General features: G+C 42.2%; 1 protein-coding gene and 1 non-coding gene across 2 annotated transcripts; one reads left to right on the plus strand and one right to left on the minus strand.

The window, feature by feature from the left end:
* Positions 1 to 3,266: 3,266 nt before the first annotated feature.
* Positions 3,267 to 8,709, minus strand: LOC141655487 (uncharacterized). Its single transcript, XM_074462567.1, has 3 exons — positions 8,479 to 8,709; positions 6,038 to 7,458; positions 3,267 to 5,055 (listed from the first exon to the last, which is right to left on the minus strand). Exons 1-3 carry the CDS (start codon positions 8,707 to 8,709, stop codon positions 3,267 to 3,269), a joined length of 3,441 nt encoding a protein of 1,146 aa, XP_074318668.1.
* LOC141658145 (small nucleolar RNA R71) lies at positions 8,231 to 8,337 on the plus strand. The gene has a single exon (XR_012549048.1). It is a non-coding gene; the product is annotated as a small nucleolar RNA R71 (small nucleolar RNA).
* Positions 8,710 to 13,058: the final 4,349 nt, after the last annotated feature.

Genomic DNA, 13,058 nt, shown 5'->3' on the forward strand with positions numbered 1-13,058 from the left:
AAATAAAGGACATATTTTTGGCTTTTTCATCTTTTTTTTTTATGAATGCAACTAAATGTGACAATATATTACAAAATTTAAATTCTAATACAACCTACGTGAATGCAAACTAAATGATGATAAATACTAGATATATTACAAGAGAATATAAATGCAAAAATTAATATGTGACATTTGGATATGTGGGAGGTTTAAATAAAATTTGGATTGAATACGGGGAGCATACCGAAGGCTTTGGATTTTAAATTTGGGAGCAATAGAACACACCCGACTTCATCAAGGGTGTAGGTGCTAGGTGAAACGCACCGGGCCAATTCCAAATAAAATCAAGATAAAGGGCAACAAGTCAAGAAATAACCAAGAGAGAGAATTAAACATACCAACACACCAATCACCACGAGAGAAAGAGAGAAGGAGAAAATGACACGGAGAGACAACTAGCAAGCTTCCCGCAAAACCCACCACCTATTGCAATCCGGGTGGTGGTTGGTTTGAGGGTTTCGTGACGGCAAAGCTCCTAGCTCTAAGCTCCTCCAATTGTCTCATCATCTCATTTTGGGTCCCGGACAAGGCATGGAGACGGTCCGTGTTCCGTCTCCCATATAGGAGGGAAGACATGACCATGTTCCTTGTGTCCCTCGCATAGCCACGACTTTCGTCAAAAATTCTTTGGTTCTCAAGCATTATCCTCCGGGTCTCCTCACTATAAGTTCGGTTACTAGTCCCAATATCCCTAGCTTCCCTAGCAAAGTCTCTAGTCTCCCTCACCATGCCGAACATGTCCTCCCATTGACTAGAGGATGGTACATGGAAGGAAGCTCGGCTAGGTTGATGAGGTTGTGGTTGGGGTTGGGGTTGGTAGTGGAATTCGGTGTCTTGGTTCAAGGGGGTGCCAAAGTCACAAGTGGAAAAGAAGTCAAAGGTGGACCCGGGGTTTTGGGATGGTTGTGAAATGCTAGGTTGTTGGTCGGTTTCCATGTGAGTAGAACCCCCTCCAAGATCATAAGTAGAGTAATGAACACCTCCCGACCCTTCTACATTCGGTTCCTCTTCATGGACCTCGGGTTGGGTGACATTGGGTTGTCCTTGGTTGCTCCCTCCCCCCAAGTCATCCCGGAACACCTCGGGTTGGGTGACGTTGGGTTGTCCTTGGTTGCTCCCTCCCCCCAAGTCATCCCGGAACACCTCGGGTTGGGGTATATTGGGAACTTGCTCAATAGGTTCCATGTCCCCCGGTCCATACACTATAAACCCCTCTACCCCTTGATGAGTTAACTTCTTCCACTTTCGGTTCACAAGCTCAAATTCATTGTCCCGGTAAGGCATCCCCCAATTAATGGGTTGGAAACGGTCACGGCAATAAGGTTGGGTAAAAAGAGATATCGAGAATCGGTAATAGCATACATTAGACGACCTTTAACCTCCCGTAGCCAAGGCAAATGAACCTCCTCAAGCCAAATCCCTCCCTCCACCTTTTCAAAGTTGTGCACTACTCCCAAAGAGTTAGCCAAAATTGTGATGAGACCCCCACAAGATATCAACGGTTTCGGTTTAGCTATAATGCCAAGGAAATGCTTGGCTAGCGCCGTGGCAAGGTCTATGGTCATCTCTCGTCCGTAGACGGCATCTTGTAAAAGGTGGAGGGCCAAGACACTACAATTGTGGTGCGTCTCGGTCGAGGAAAATAAGGAAGAAGCTAGAATTCGGGCAAGGTACCTAAGTACAGCATTCCTAATTTTAACGAAACTTTCTTTCCCGCTAGAAAATTCCGACCTCCGGGTAATTAGCTTCCAAAAGGCACTACGGGAAGCAATGTCATCACTAGATTGAGCCGGCCTATACCCACCCCAAGAGAAAATCTTAAAACCAAAATGTCGGCCAAATTCTTCTAAGGACATATTCCTTTCAATTCCTCCCAATTGAAAGGAGACGGTCGAATTGCTATATGGAGAAGCAAAAACCGCCTCAAAGGTGGCGAAGAATTCCGAAGCAAGGGGGGCGTAGGTCTCGACATCGGCATTGAAAATTTTGCTAATACCAATTCTTTCACAAAGGGCCTCTACCTCCCTATTAATACCCATTCTATCCATAGTTTCACCATAAGCCCACCTAGTTGGCTCCCATTTCCTTCCCACAAATTCATTAAAAAGGCTAATTTCTTTTTATCTTTAAAAGAAATTCCAAAAGAACTATTAGTATAGCTAGGGGGAGTGTTTACCTTAGAGCGAGATGATAATGCATTTTTTAAGGCGGCCCTTTGCCTAGAAGTTGTCATGCTTCACCCTTTACTAGCTTGAATGTCTTCAAAGACTCACCAACCTCAAAGCTTAGACCCCGGAAGTGAAGATAAGCCTTAATACCCCGAAAAATCACCAAAAGCACGAATTGTTTTCTTCAAGTGCACCACAATGGCCTTAGGACCGCCACCAAGCAAAGAAAAACGAAAAAAACTGAGTTTTTGGACCAAGGGTATTTTGGGAAGCCAAAAATCCGAGTGGAGGGAACTCGAATTTTTTTATGGGATCATAAACTAGAGGTGGTGAGGATCACAATAGTGAAATTTGGGAGAGATTTGATGAAGGGAAGTGGGTTAAAATTGAAGGAGAAGGTTGAGTTTTGGTGGTATTTTAATGGTGTTTTGTGTTTTAAGGAGAGAGGGAGTGTTGAGGTTGAAGGAGGTAGGTGAAATATGATAAAAAAAATATGAAGGAAATAAGGGATAAAGGCTTCAAAACGGGTGGAAAAAGAAGCAGCAGCCGACGGGTATAATTGTGCCCGGTCGGGTACAATTACGCCCGGTCGGGTACAATTATACCCGGTCGGGTAAAGTGCCTTTTTGCTCTGTTTTTTTGAGTTTTTATCATGCAGCCGAGGGAGTTAACTTTACCCGATCGGGTATAGGTTTCACCCGTCCGGGTATAATTGTACCCTCTGGGGTACAATTGGGTCCCTCGGCCTTAAAATCAATGAACTTAGCACCCTTTGAAGGCAAGATAGCACCTTCCAATGTCAAATCGGCTTCCATAGTCAAGAATTTCAATCCCCACTATCACTTCCACCCATTATGCCTCCTTCCACTTTGCCCTCTCAAGGTGATTCCTCTCTCGACACAACACAAGCAACTCATCTCGATCAATCATCAAAAATCCCTCTTCAATTCATCAAATTTTATTACATGGGTTGCCTCCCAAGAAGCGCCCTTGTTTAACGTCGTAGGCTCGACCAAGTAAACAAGCCAACAATTTTCATGAAGAAGACGAAATAGCTTAATTGACTAGGGAGGTTTCAAGGATCTTCATCTCCCTTTGGACGGGATTGCCGACGTAATAGTGCTTTAGTCTTTGACCGTTTACTTTAAAAGTTCGGTCTCCTTGGGCTATTTCAACCGCCCCATGAGGGAAAGATCGGACAACGGTGAATGGTCCGGACCATTTCGACTTCAACTTCCCGGAAAAAAGCTTCAAACGGGTATCATAAAGTAGAACCGATTCACCTTCCTTGAACTCTCTCCTAATGATGCACTTGTCATGAAATCTTTTCGTCCTTTCTTTGTATAACTTGGCATTCTCATAGGCCTCTAGCCTAAATTCCTCCAATTCATTCAAATCAAGAAGTCTCTTCTCACCGGTCGCCTTCAAGTCATAGTTGAGATGCTTAATAGCCCAATATGCCTTGTGTTCAAGTTCCACCGGCAAATGACAAGCCTTGCCATACACCAATCGGAATGGTGAGGTACCGATTGGTGTTTTGAATGCCGTCCGGTAAGCCCACAAAGCATCATCAATCTTTAAGGACCAATCCTTTCTCGACTTGTTCACGGTTCTCTCAAGTATAGTCTTTAACTCCCGGTTAGAAATCTCGGCTTGCCCATTTGCTTGTGGATGGTAAGCAAGACTCTTCCTTTGTTGCACACCATACTTTCTCAACAAGGCTTCTAATGCTCTTTCTCCGAAATGCGTGCCACGATCGCTAATGAGGACTCTCGGGACCCCAAACCTTGGAAAAATGATCTTTTGAAGTAGCTTGATCACTTCTTTAGCATCACAAGTTTTGGTCGGGATGGCCTCAACCCATTTGCTTATATAGTCGACCGCCACAAGTATGTATTGATTTCCAAACGATGATGGGAAGGGACCTTGATAATCCATCCCCCACACATCAAAAAGCTCAACCTCAAGCATGAAATTCATTGGCATTTCATGTTTTCTTGTGATATTTCCACTCCTTTGACATTTATCACATCCTTTAACATAAAAGGCAACATCACGGAATAGAGTTGGCCAAAAGAAACCGCATTGAAGTACTTTAGCGGCCGTTTTCTTGGAACTTGCATGGCCACCACAAGGTAAGTCATGGCAATGGCTCATTATGGAGGTAGCTTCCTCTCTCGGAACACACCTTCTTATCATCCCATCGGCACAAGACTTATACAAACATGGGTCATCCCAATAATAGTGTTTCACATCATGAAAGAACTTCTTCTTCTTGTGATAGTTATAATCATGAGGGATTATCCCGGAGACCAAATAATTGACAATATCCGCATACCACGGTGCTTCACCCAAACTTAGGGACAACAAGTGGTCATCGGGCAAATAATCATTGATAGGGAGCCCATTGTCAATATTGAGGTTGATTAGCCGGGATAAATGGTCGGCCACCACATTTTCAACTCCTTTTTTATCCCTAATCTCCATGTCAAACTCTTGGAGAAGTAATATCCACCTAATCAACCGAGGTTTGGACTCCTTCTTGATGAGCAAGTGTCTCAAAGCAACATGATCAGTGAACACTATAACCTTAGCTCCCACCAAGTAGGTCCGGAACTTCTCCATAGCAAAAACCACGGCCAAGAGCTCCTTTTCCGTTGTTGAGTAATTTGTTTGAGCGTCATCAAGAGTTTTGCTTGCATAATGAATTGCATGCACCTTTCCATCCTTCCTTTGGCCTAAAACCGCGCCCAAGGCATGCTCGCTAGCATCGCACATTAACTCAAACGGCAAGCTCCAATCCGGAGGTTGTATGATTGGAGCACTTGTCAAAGCTTCTTTCAACCTATGAAAAGCATCAAGACATCGGTTAGAGAACACAAAAGGAGTATCTTTGGGTAACAACTCGGTCAAAGGTCTCGCAATCTTGGAGAAGTCCTTGATGAAGCGGCGATAAAAGCCCGCAGGTCCAAGGAAACTTCTCACCCCCTTGACATTGGTGGGAGGTGGGAGACTAGCAATGACCTCAACCTTAGCCTTATCAACTTCTATTCCACGATTGGACACTATGTGTCCCAACACAACACCTTCTTGTACCATAAAATGGCACTTCTCCCAATTAAGCACAAGGTGAGACTCTTGACACTTGCTCAAAACTTTCTCCAAATTCGTTAAAAAACTTTCAAAACTTTTCCCAACAACCGAGAAATCATCCATGAAAACTTCCATTTCTTGTTCAATGAAATCGGAGAAAATTGACATCATAGCTCTTTGAAAGGTAGATGGAGCATTACATAGCCCAAATGGCATCCTCCTATATGCATAGGTGCCAAATGGACAAGTAAAGGTGGTCTTTTCTTGGTCACTTGGATGGATAGGGATTTGGAAAAATCCCGAATAGCCATCCAAGAAGCAAAAATAGCTGTGTTGAGCTAATGTTTCTAGCATCTGATCCATGAACGGTAAGGGAAAGTGATCCTTCCGGGTGGATTTGTTCAACTTTCTATAGTCCACACACATTCTCCACCCGGTTACCGTCCTTGTAGGAATCAATTCATTCTTGTTATTTCGCACTACCGTCATGCCTCCTTTTTTGGGAACTACATGAACCGGGCTTACTCACCTACTATCCGAAATAGGATAGATAATGCCGGCGTCAAGTAGCTTAAGGACCTCTTTCCTTACAACCTCTTTCATTATGGGATTAAGCCTTCTTTGTGCCTCAATTGAGGATGATATCCTCATTTTCAAGTAAGATTTTGTGAGTGCACAAAGAGGGACTAATCCCCTTGAGGTCACCAATAGTGTACCCAAGGACACCCTTGAACCTTTTGAGCAAAGAAATTAGTTTTGAGGTTTGGGCGTCATCAAGTGCACTATTGATGATGACGGGAAAAGTGGAATTATCACCGACGAATTCATATTTCAAAGAAGAGGGAAGAGGTTTAAGTTCAACCGTAGGAGGAGGCGTGGAACTCTCCTCCTTCTTACCGACTTCCAACACTTCAAACTTGGGAGCTTGTTCATGAATTGGAGCCAAATCCAACATCCATACATATGCAAGAGTCTCAACATCTTTGTCATCGACCTCATACCCACTAACAAGACAAGTCTCCAAAGGATCCATAGAGGAAGCTTTTGGGTCATTCTCCTCCATGGGATTCTCAAGAATGTCTACAATGCAACAAGTGTCACCTAGAGATGGAGCGTCCATGGACTTGTGGAGTTCAAATTCCACTCTATCTTCACCCACTTGTAAAGATAGCTTGCCACTCTTTACATCGATCATAGCTCCACCGGTGGCAAGACAAGGTCGCCCCAAAATAATAGGCACATTGTAATCCTCGGGCATATCCATAACAAAGAAATCACATGGTATGACAAGGTTCCCAACAACCAAGGGTACATCTTCAATCACACCAATGGGAAATTTAACCGACCGATCGGCTAGTTGAAGTGAAACTCTAGTAGGTTTCAAATCTCCCAAATCAAGCCTCTTGAATATTGAAAGTGGCATGAGGCTCACACTAGCCCCCAAGTCACACAATGCTCTTTTAATAGCCACCCCTTGGATAGAACAAGGAATAGAGAAGCTACCCGGATCTTCTAGCTTGTTTGGAAGCTTGTTGGCGTGAGTAAGAATAGCACTACATTCCTTAGAGAGGTTGATGGTTTGTACCTCTCCATTCTTCTTTTTCAAAGTGACAAGTTCCTTAAGAAACTTACCATAAGATGGAATTTCGGTAAGCATATCAAGGAAAGGAATAGTGACATTCATTCCCTTCAAGATCTCAACAAACTTCTCATATTTCTTTTCAAGCCTAGGCCTTGCAAGCCTTTGTGGAAAGGGTACCGGTGCTACATACTCCCTTGGGGGTGGAGTACATTCTTTGGCCTTAGTTGCAATAGGTTCATCTTGCTTTGGAGCATCAACCATCTCTACCTCCTTAGATTTCTCCACCCTAATCTCCCCTTCTTCCACTACTTCAACCGGGTGCTCTTTCACAATTTCACTAGACATCCTTTTCCTCTTCCACTTAGGAGATTTCTCAACCTCCTCCATTTGCTTCCCACTCCTCAAAAATACCGCATTCACCTCCCTTGGGTTAACCGTATTACCCGGAAACTTCCCCGAATTTTGAGCCAATTGACTCAATTGTTGGGAAATTTGGGCATGAGTTTCCGTAGCCTTTTGGGATGCCCGTATTTCATCATTAACCCGGTTTTGTGAGGCAATGTGGTTATCAAGCTTTGAGTCGGATTTTTGATTTGCAATAACCAATTGTTCAAAGGCTTGTTCCCAAGATGGTTTTTGAGGGGTTTGGAAGTTTTGGTTTTGTGGTTGGAAATTTTGGTTTTGTTGTTGATTGAAATTTTGTCCCTTGAAACCCCCAAATGGTTGTTGGTGTTGGGTGACAAATTGTTTCCCTTGGAAACCGGGTGGAATTTGTCTTTGGAATTGAGAGTTTTGATTGAACCTTTGTTGTTGTTGAGGTTGGGAAGTGGTTGGATTTTGAATGTTTTGTGAAGCATAAGACAAGAAAGGGTGAGTTCTTTTTCCATTGACAAATTGGTTGTTGTTATTATTGTTGAACCCTTGCCTTGCACTTGTGGATTCCCAAATTCTATTTGCTTGCTCATAGCATTCCTCCTGGAGGGGTGAAATCAAGGGACACCCAATGGGAGTATGCCCTTGTTCCCCACACAACTCACAAGACAAGACTTGTCTCATATCAGAGCTTGGTGGTTTTGAATTTAGCAAAGCAACTTGTTGGGTGAGTTCATCTAGCATACCCTTAACCTCCACATTCAAAACCGAATTAGAATCCTTGCTCTTGCCCTTTCTCAATTGCCTATCACTTCTCCATTCCATAGTTCTTGAGGCCATCTCCTCAATTAGCTCTTTTGCCGCTTTATGCCCCAAAATGTCTAAGGCACGTTTTCCCAATCCCGCATCCAATGAAAGCCGAAGGTCTTGAGTCAACCCCTTGTAGAAATTGTTCACTAGCTCAGCCTCGGAGATGCCATGGTGAGGGCATAACCGTTGGAGCTTCTTATACCGTTCCCATGCCTCATATAAGGTCTCATCCTCCTCTTGAGTAAAGCTTTGTAGTTCACTCTTGACTTTGGCCGTTCTTGAGGGTGGGAAATATTTGTTCAAAAATGCCGAAGCCAACTCATCCCATGTCTTGAAGGAATCCGGGTCACAATTCTTCAACCAATCCTTGGCCGAACCCCTAAGTGAACGGGGGAACAACCTAAGGCGTACCGCATCATCGGAGACCCCATTTGACTTGTACATATCACAATTTTCAAGGAAGTCATTTAGATGATCATTTGGGTTCTCCAAGGGACCTCCTCCAAATTGGTTGTCTTGAACAAGGTTGAGCAAGGCATTTTTGATTTCAAAGTTATTAGCTTCAATTCTTGGCCTTTGGATGCTTGGATTGACTATGTGCTTAGGAGCCATAGTCTCTATTATCGGAACCGGATCACCCATGATGTTAGGTTCTTCTTCTAAAACTCCAAAAGGATTTCAAACACTTCGGTAGCTTCTTGGTGATTACCTTCTTCTATTGGTGGTGTATCTAGTAAACCCCTTCTTCTTAGAGAATTAAGTCTTCTTGCCGTGGCTTCAATTTCGCGATCAAGCGGATATGTTGGTTGACCTCTTCTTCGTCGCCTACACATGCAAAAGACCTAAGCACTTGAAAGAAAGGATTAGTAACAAAGGACTTAGTCTAAACTAGAACAAAAACGATTAATATCTAGCCGTAACTCCCCGGCAACGGCGCCAAAAACTTGATGGTTTCAAGTTAAACCTCGCAAGTGAACGATGCGTTGCACTAGTAAGGGTCGAACACGAGGAGTTTGGGAGACTACTGATTGTTGTTATTCTTAAGTTTAGCTAAGTCAAAGGAAAAGGATTGATTAGTGAAATAACTATGTAGGCTACACTAAATGACTAACAATTTAAACTAAATAAGCAACAACTAAATTCAAAGAGAAAACTAAAAGGAAAGAAGTGTTACTCAAGATATAAAAGGACTAGGGCACGATTAGGCTACAAACATTCATGATTATCATGCTAATTCCGGCAATAAGTCATCTTGGGTACACAAGGCGGGGGAAAACGCCTCTAACTCGCCTATTGACTCCCTCCCGGGCTCACAATAAGACACTAGACCTACCGACTCAACTCCCTCCCGGGCTCATGACTCGGAATCTCCTATACAACATTCTAAGACCCTAGGAACGCGCGCCATCCCCAAGGTAGTCGATTTATGCTAGGAGTCACTAAGTATACGATAAATTCCCGGCCTTCCCAACCCTTTTCCCAAAGGTGAAGGTCAAACCGGTCCCCAAAGGCACCCTTATTAGGCTCGCCCTCCCGGGTTCAACCCAAATAGGCAAAGGATGTAAAAAGGGGGGTCAACTTAGGACCTAACCAATTCCCATTGGTGGACAAGGGTCATCAATCAACCAAAATCCCAAATCACAACATTAACAAAATAAATCCTAAGGTAAACCCCACCTATTTCCCCTTAATGACTATTTAAATGGAATCAAGCATTTTAATCACTCATGTAAGTGCCCAATCGCACCCTAGTAAGGGTACTACTCACTAATCATGGTCAATTTAGCAAGACAAGCAATAAAGGAGGATACTTTAACAACAAACATGGGGATATTATGAATTTTATGATAGAGCATGTAATGGTGATAAGAGATGATGGAAATCAACTAATAAGGCTAAGAGTAAATGAATCAACTCAAAAAGACCCAAGCTTTATCAAATCTATCAAAGTCTCAAGCTTTATATGAACAATTCCAATCAAAAGCATGAACAACAAACAAGAGAGAGAGAGATTTTGACTAAACTATCAACAAACAACAAGTCTCAACAAATTCCAACAAAAAGAAATCTAACAACAACAAACAACAATGGAAAACAATTGAAGAACAAGAGAGAAAAGAGAAAAAGGAAAGAAGCAATACCAACTATTGAAAGGATGAACAATAAGGAAGAACAAGATAAGAACAATAATATTAATCTTTGATTGATGAAGAATGATTGCCAAGTTACAAAGGATTTGAGTTTCTCCTTTCTAAACCTCACAAATTTCCTCTCAAACTCGGATTAGATCCCTAATTTTCTGGGAAATCAAGTATTTATATCCCTTATAAAAAGTTAGGTGAGAGTACAAGAGAAGACGAAAACAACTGCAGTCGAGGGAGTAAATTGTACCCGGGCGGGTACAATTATGCCCGGGCGGGTACAATTATACCCTCTCGGGTAAAATGTCAAAATGGGCTAAAAAACGCTAGAAACACCAAACGGGCGAGAGGTACCCGACCGGGTAAAGTTGTGCCCGGTCGGGTAAAGTTGACTCCCTCGCCTGTAATTCCTCATAGTTGCTTCCATTCTTTGAGTAAATTCCGCTTTAAGTTCCGTCCCTCTTACATCTTCAAGCATGGTACCTACAAAGGGTTCATAAGTACGGGAGAAAATGCTCAAAAGAGGTCTTACACTAAGCATGAGGGAAAAGAACTCGGACTAGGCTAATACTAACTAAATGAGTTCATAATGCTTGATTTATCATGACAGAATGGGTCCGGGTCATCAAAATATGGGGGTTAAAATGGTGTTATCATCCACTAAGTCAAGGGTATTTCCACTACAATTATAATCAATTTCTAGGAGCGATTAGTAAAATAAATACTTCGTAGGCATTAATACACTACAAGAAATCACGACAAGGGCGACTAAGGAAGGCAACTGATTTCAGTCGCCCTTATAAATTTAGCGACTAAGAACAGTCGCCCGCACTTGGTAGCAAGGTTTAGTCGCATTTGGCGACGGGTCATAGTCACCAAATTTGGCGCCTGTATTTTTTAAAGCGGGCGACTGATAACAGTCGCCAAATTAGCGACTGATATTCTACTTCAGTCCCCAAATTGGCGACTGTTATCAGTCGCCATTTAGTAGCCACGTCATTTTTTATGTGGTCAATTGGCGACCGTTATCAGTCGCCATTTTGGCGACTGACAAACAGTTGCCAATCTGTCGCCATGTTGAATTTCATATCAGAAGGTTGTTGACTGATATCCGTCGCCAATTTTCCATTTTCAGTCGCCAATTTTACATGTTTTTTAGCCTAAAAAACGTTGTTGACCTAGCCAAATACGTAAAAACCTGCAAAGAAACCAACAACACCAACAGACAACACAAGGGAAGCCAAACACGTCCAAATTTTATACATAAAATCAAGTTTCATACACACAAGTACGAGTTTGGGTCCTTAACATCATCCGACAATAACGTTTTCTCTAATAACCTAACTACATAACCGGGAAACTTGCTCCCGCTCCACTACTACCTCCATAATTAGGATCTCTAGGATCCTTTTCTTACGGGCGCCACCCACTGTCGTAATTGGCGAAATAGGAGTCCATCCTTTCCATTTCCTCCTTCATTCTCCTTATTTCTTCATCTCTCTCGGCGTCCCGCTTATCTTTGGCGGCTAGTTGAGATTGGAGCTGACTTATGATACCCGAGGCATAAGTTTGTTGTTGGGAGGAGGACCTCTTCTTGTTGGAGGGTCGTAGTAAAGCTCTTTTGCCGTCCTGGTTCTGTACACATCTCCTCTTTGGAACTCCTCAACAAGATCAAACCATAGCTCGTTGTCGGCAATCTCCTGGTTGTTCTTCTTTCGGACAAGGAATCGATCCTACAAAATTGATAAAACATTAATGGTTAGAGGTTACTTGTCTAAAAATGGATAAAACATATAATTAACACATTAAGAAATTAAATTTTTGACACTTACATATAAGTCTTGATCTTTTGCCTTCGTGAATATCAACTTGCCCTTGCTTGTCTTCTTGGCGTGGGTGTCAACAAAGAGATCTACAACCGAGGGCATCTTGCCCTTATTCTTTTTGGCCTTCCGGGGAAAAAAAAAACAAGGAGTTGTTACGCAAACAATTAAACAAGGAGATGTTACTAAGAATTAAATATAATAGCTAAGACTAAATTACAAGACTATTAAATTAAAAGCTAAGACTAATAACTTACACTTGACAACACTAGATCGTGGAAAGATTGAGACCCCCCGTAATGAGTAGGCTCAACTTCCGCGTCCTTTTCTCCTCCCCTCTTGTTGATCTTTGCCCGGGCTGACGCTTCCTTGAACTCAGGACTGTTCCGATACTTGGTTAATTCCTCATATGACGTACCTATAATCAATAAAATTTCAACTATTAATATAGATTCAAAATATGTAAAGAATTTTAACTAAATACGGGTATTAATATGAACTAACTACCTTTCATGAAAGATGGCGCCTTCTTCCTCCTAGACACCTTATACATGTTGTCCCTTAGCCTCTTCTTGCCAATGTCATTATACCTTTGCCAAACTAGGCGCTCAAGGTCGGTTGGCCAATAGAATAGACGCTAAAAAAAAACTCATGAGAAACAAATCAATAATAAGAAAATTAGAATAAATAAAATTATATCTAATAATATATATAGAAAATACATACCCGGAAGTTGTTGAACCACATGTCCTTATCTTCATCGCTAGCTTTAGTCCAACAAGTGACGACATGCGTCATGTTCTCTTGGGTGCTTGAAGTCACGCCACGAATGACCGTTTGACTCTTAAACCTGAAATCAAACATGTTAAAAACATAATTTTATGGAAAAAAAATCATTTATTACATACTAAGTAAAAAAAGTCATTTATTACTAAATAAAAAATTACAAACTAGGGTGAATAAAAAATTAACAAAGACCCGGCGGATCAAGGATCATCTTGCCGTCAGTATGGCGGGGTATAATGAT

Source organism: Silene latifolia, chromosome 5 (assembly GCF_048544455.1).
Source record: "Silene latifolia isolate original U9 population chromosome 5, ASM4854445v1, whole genome shotgun sequence".
In the NCBI taxonomy this organism is placed as follows: Eukaryota; Viridiplantae; Streptophyta; class Magnoliopsida; order Caryophyllales; family Caryophyllaceae; genus Silene; species Silene latifolia.

Bases quoted from the DNA above. Each gene is read 5' to 3' on its own strand.
- LOC141655487 (XM_074462567.1), bottom strand. From the start codon at position 8,709: ATGGGTGATCCGGTTCCGATAATAGAGACTATGGCTCCTAAGCACATA. The intron at 7,459-8,478 runs GTACGCCTTAGG...TCCGACTCAAAG, and splicing joins ATGGGGTCTCCGATGATGCG to CTTGATAACCACATTGCCTC. The intron at 5,056-6,037 runs GTTCAAGGGTGT...TGCTTTTCATAG, and splicing joins CTAATTTCTTTGCTCAAAAG to GTTGAAAGAAGCTTTGACAA.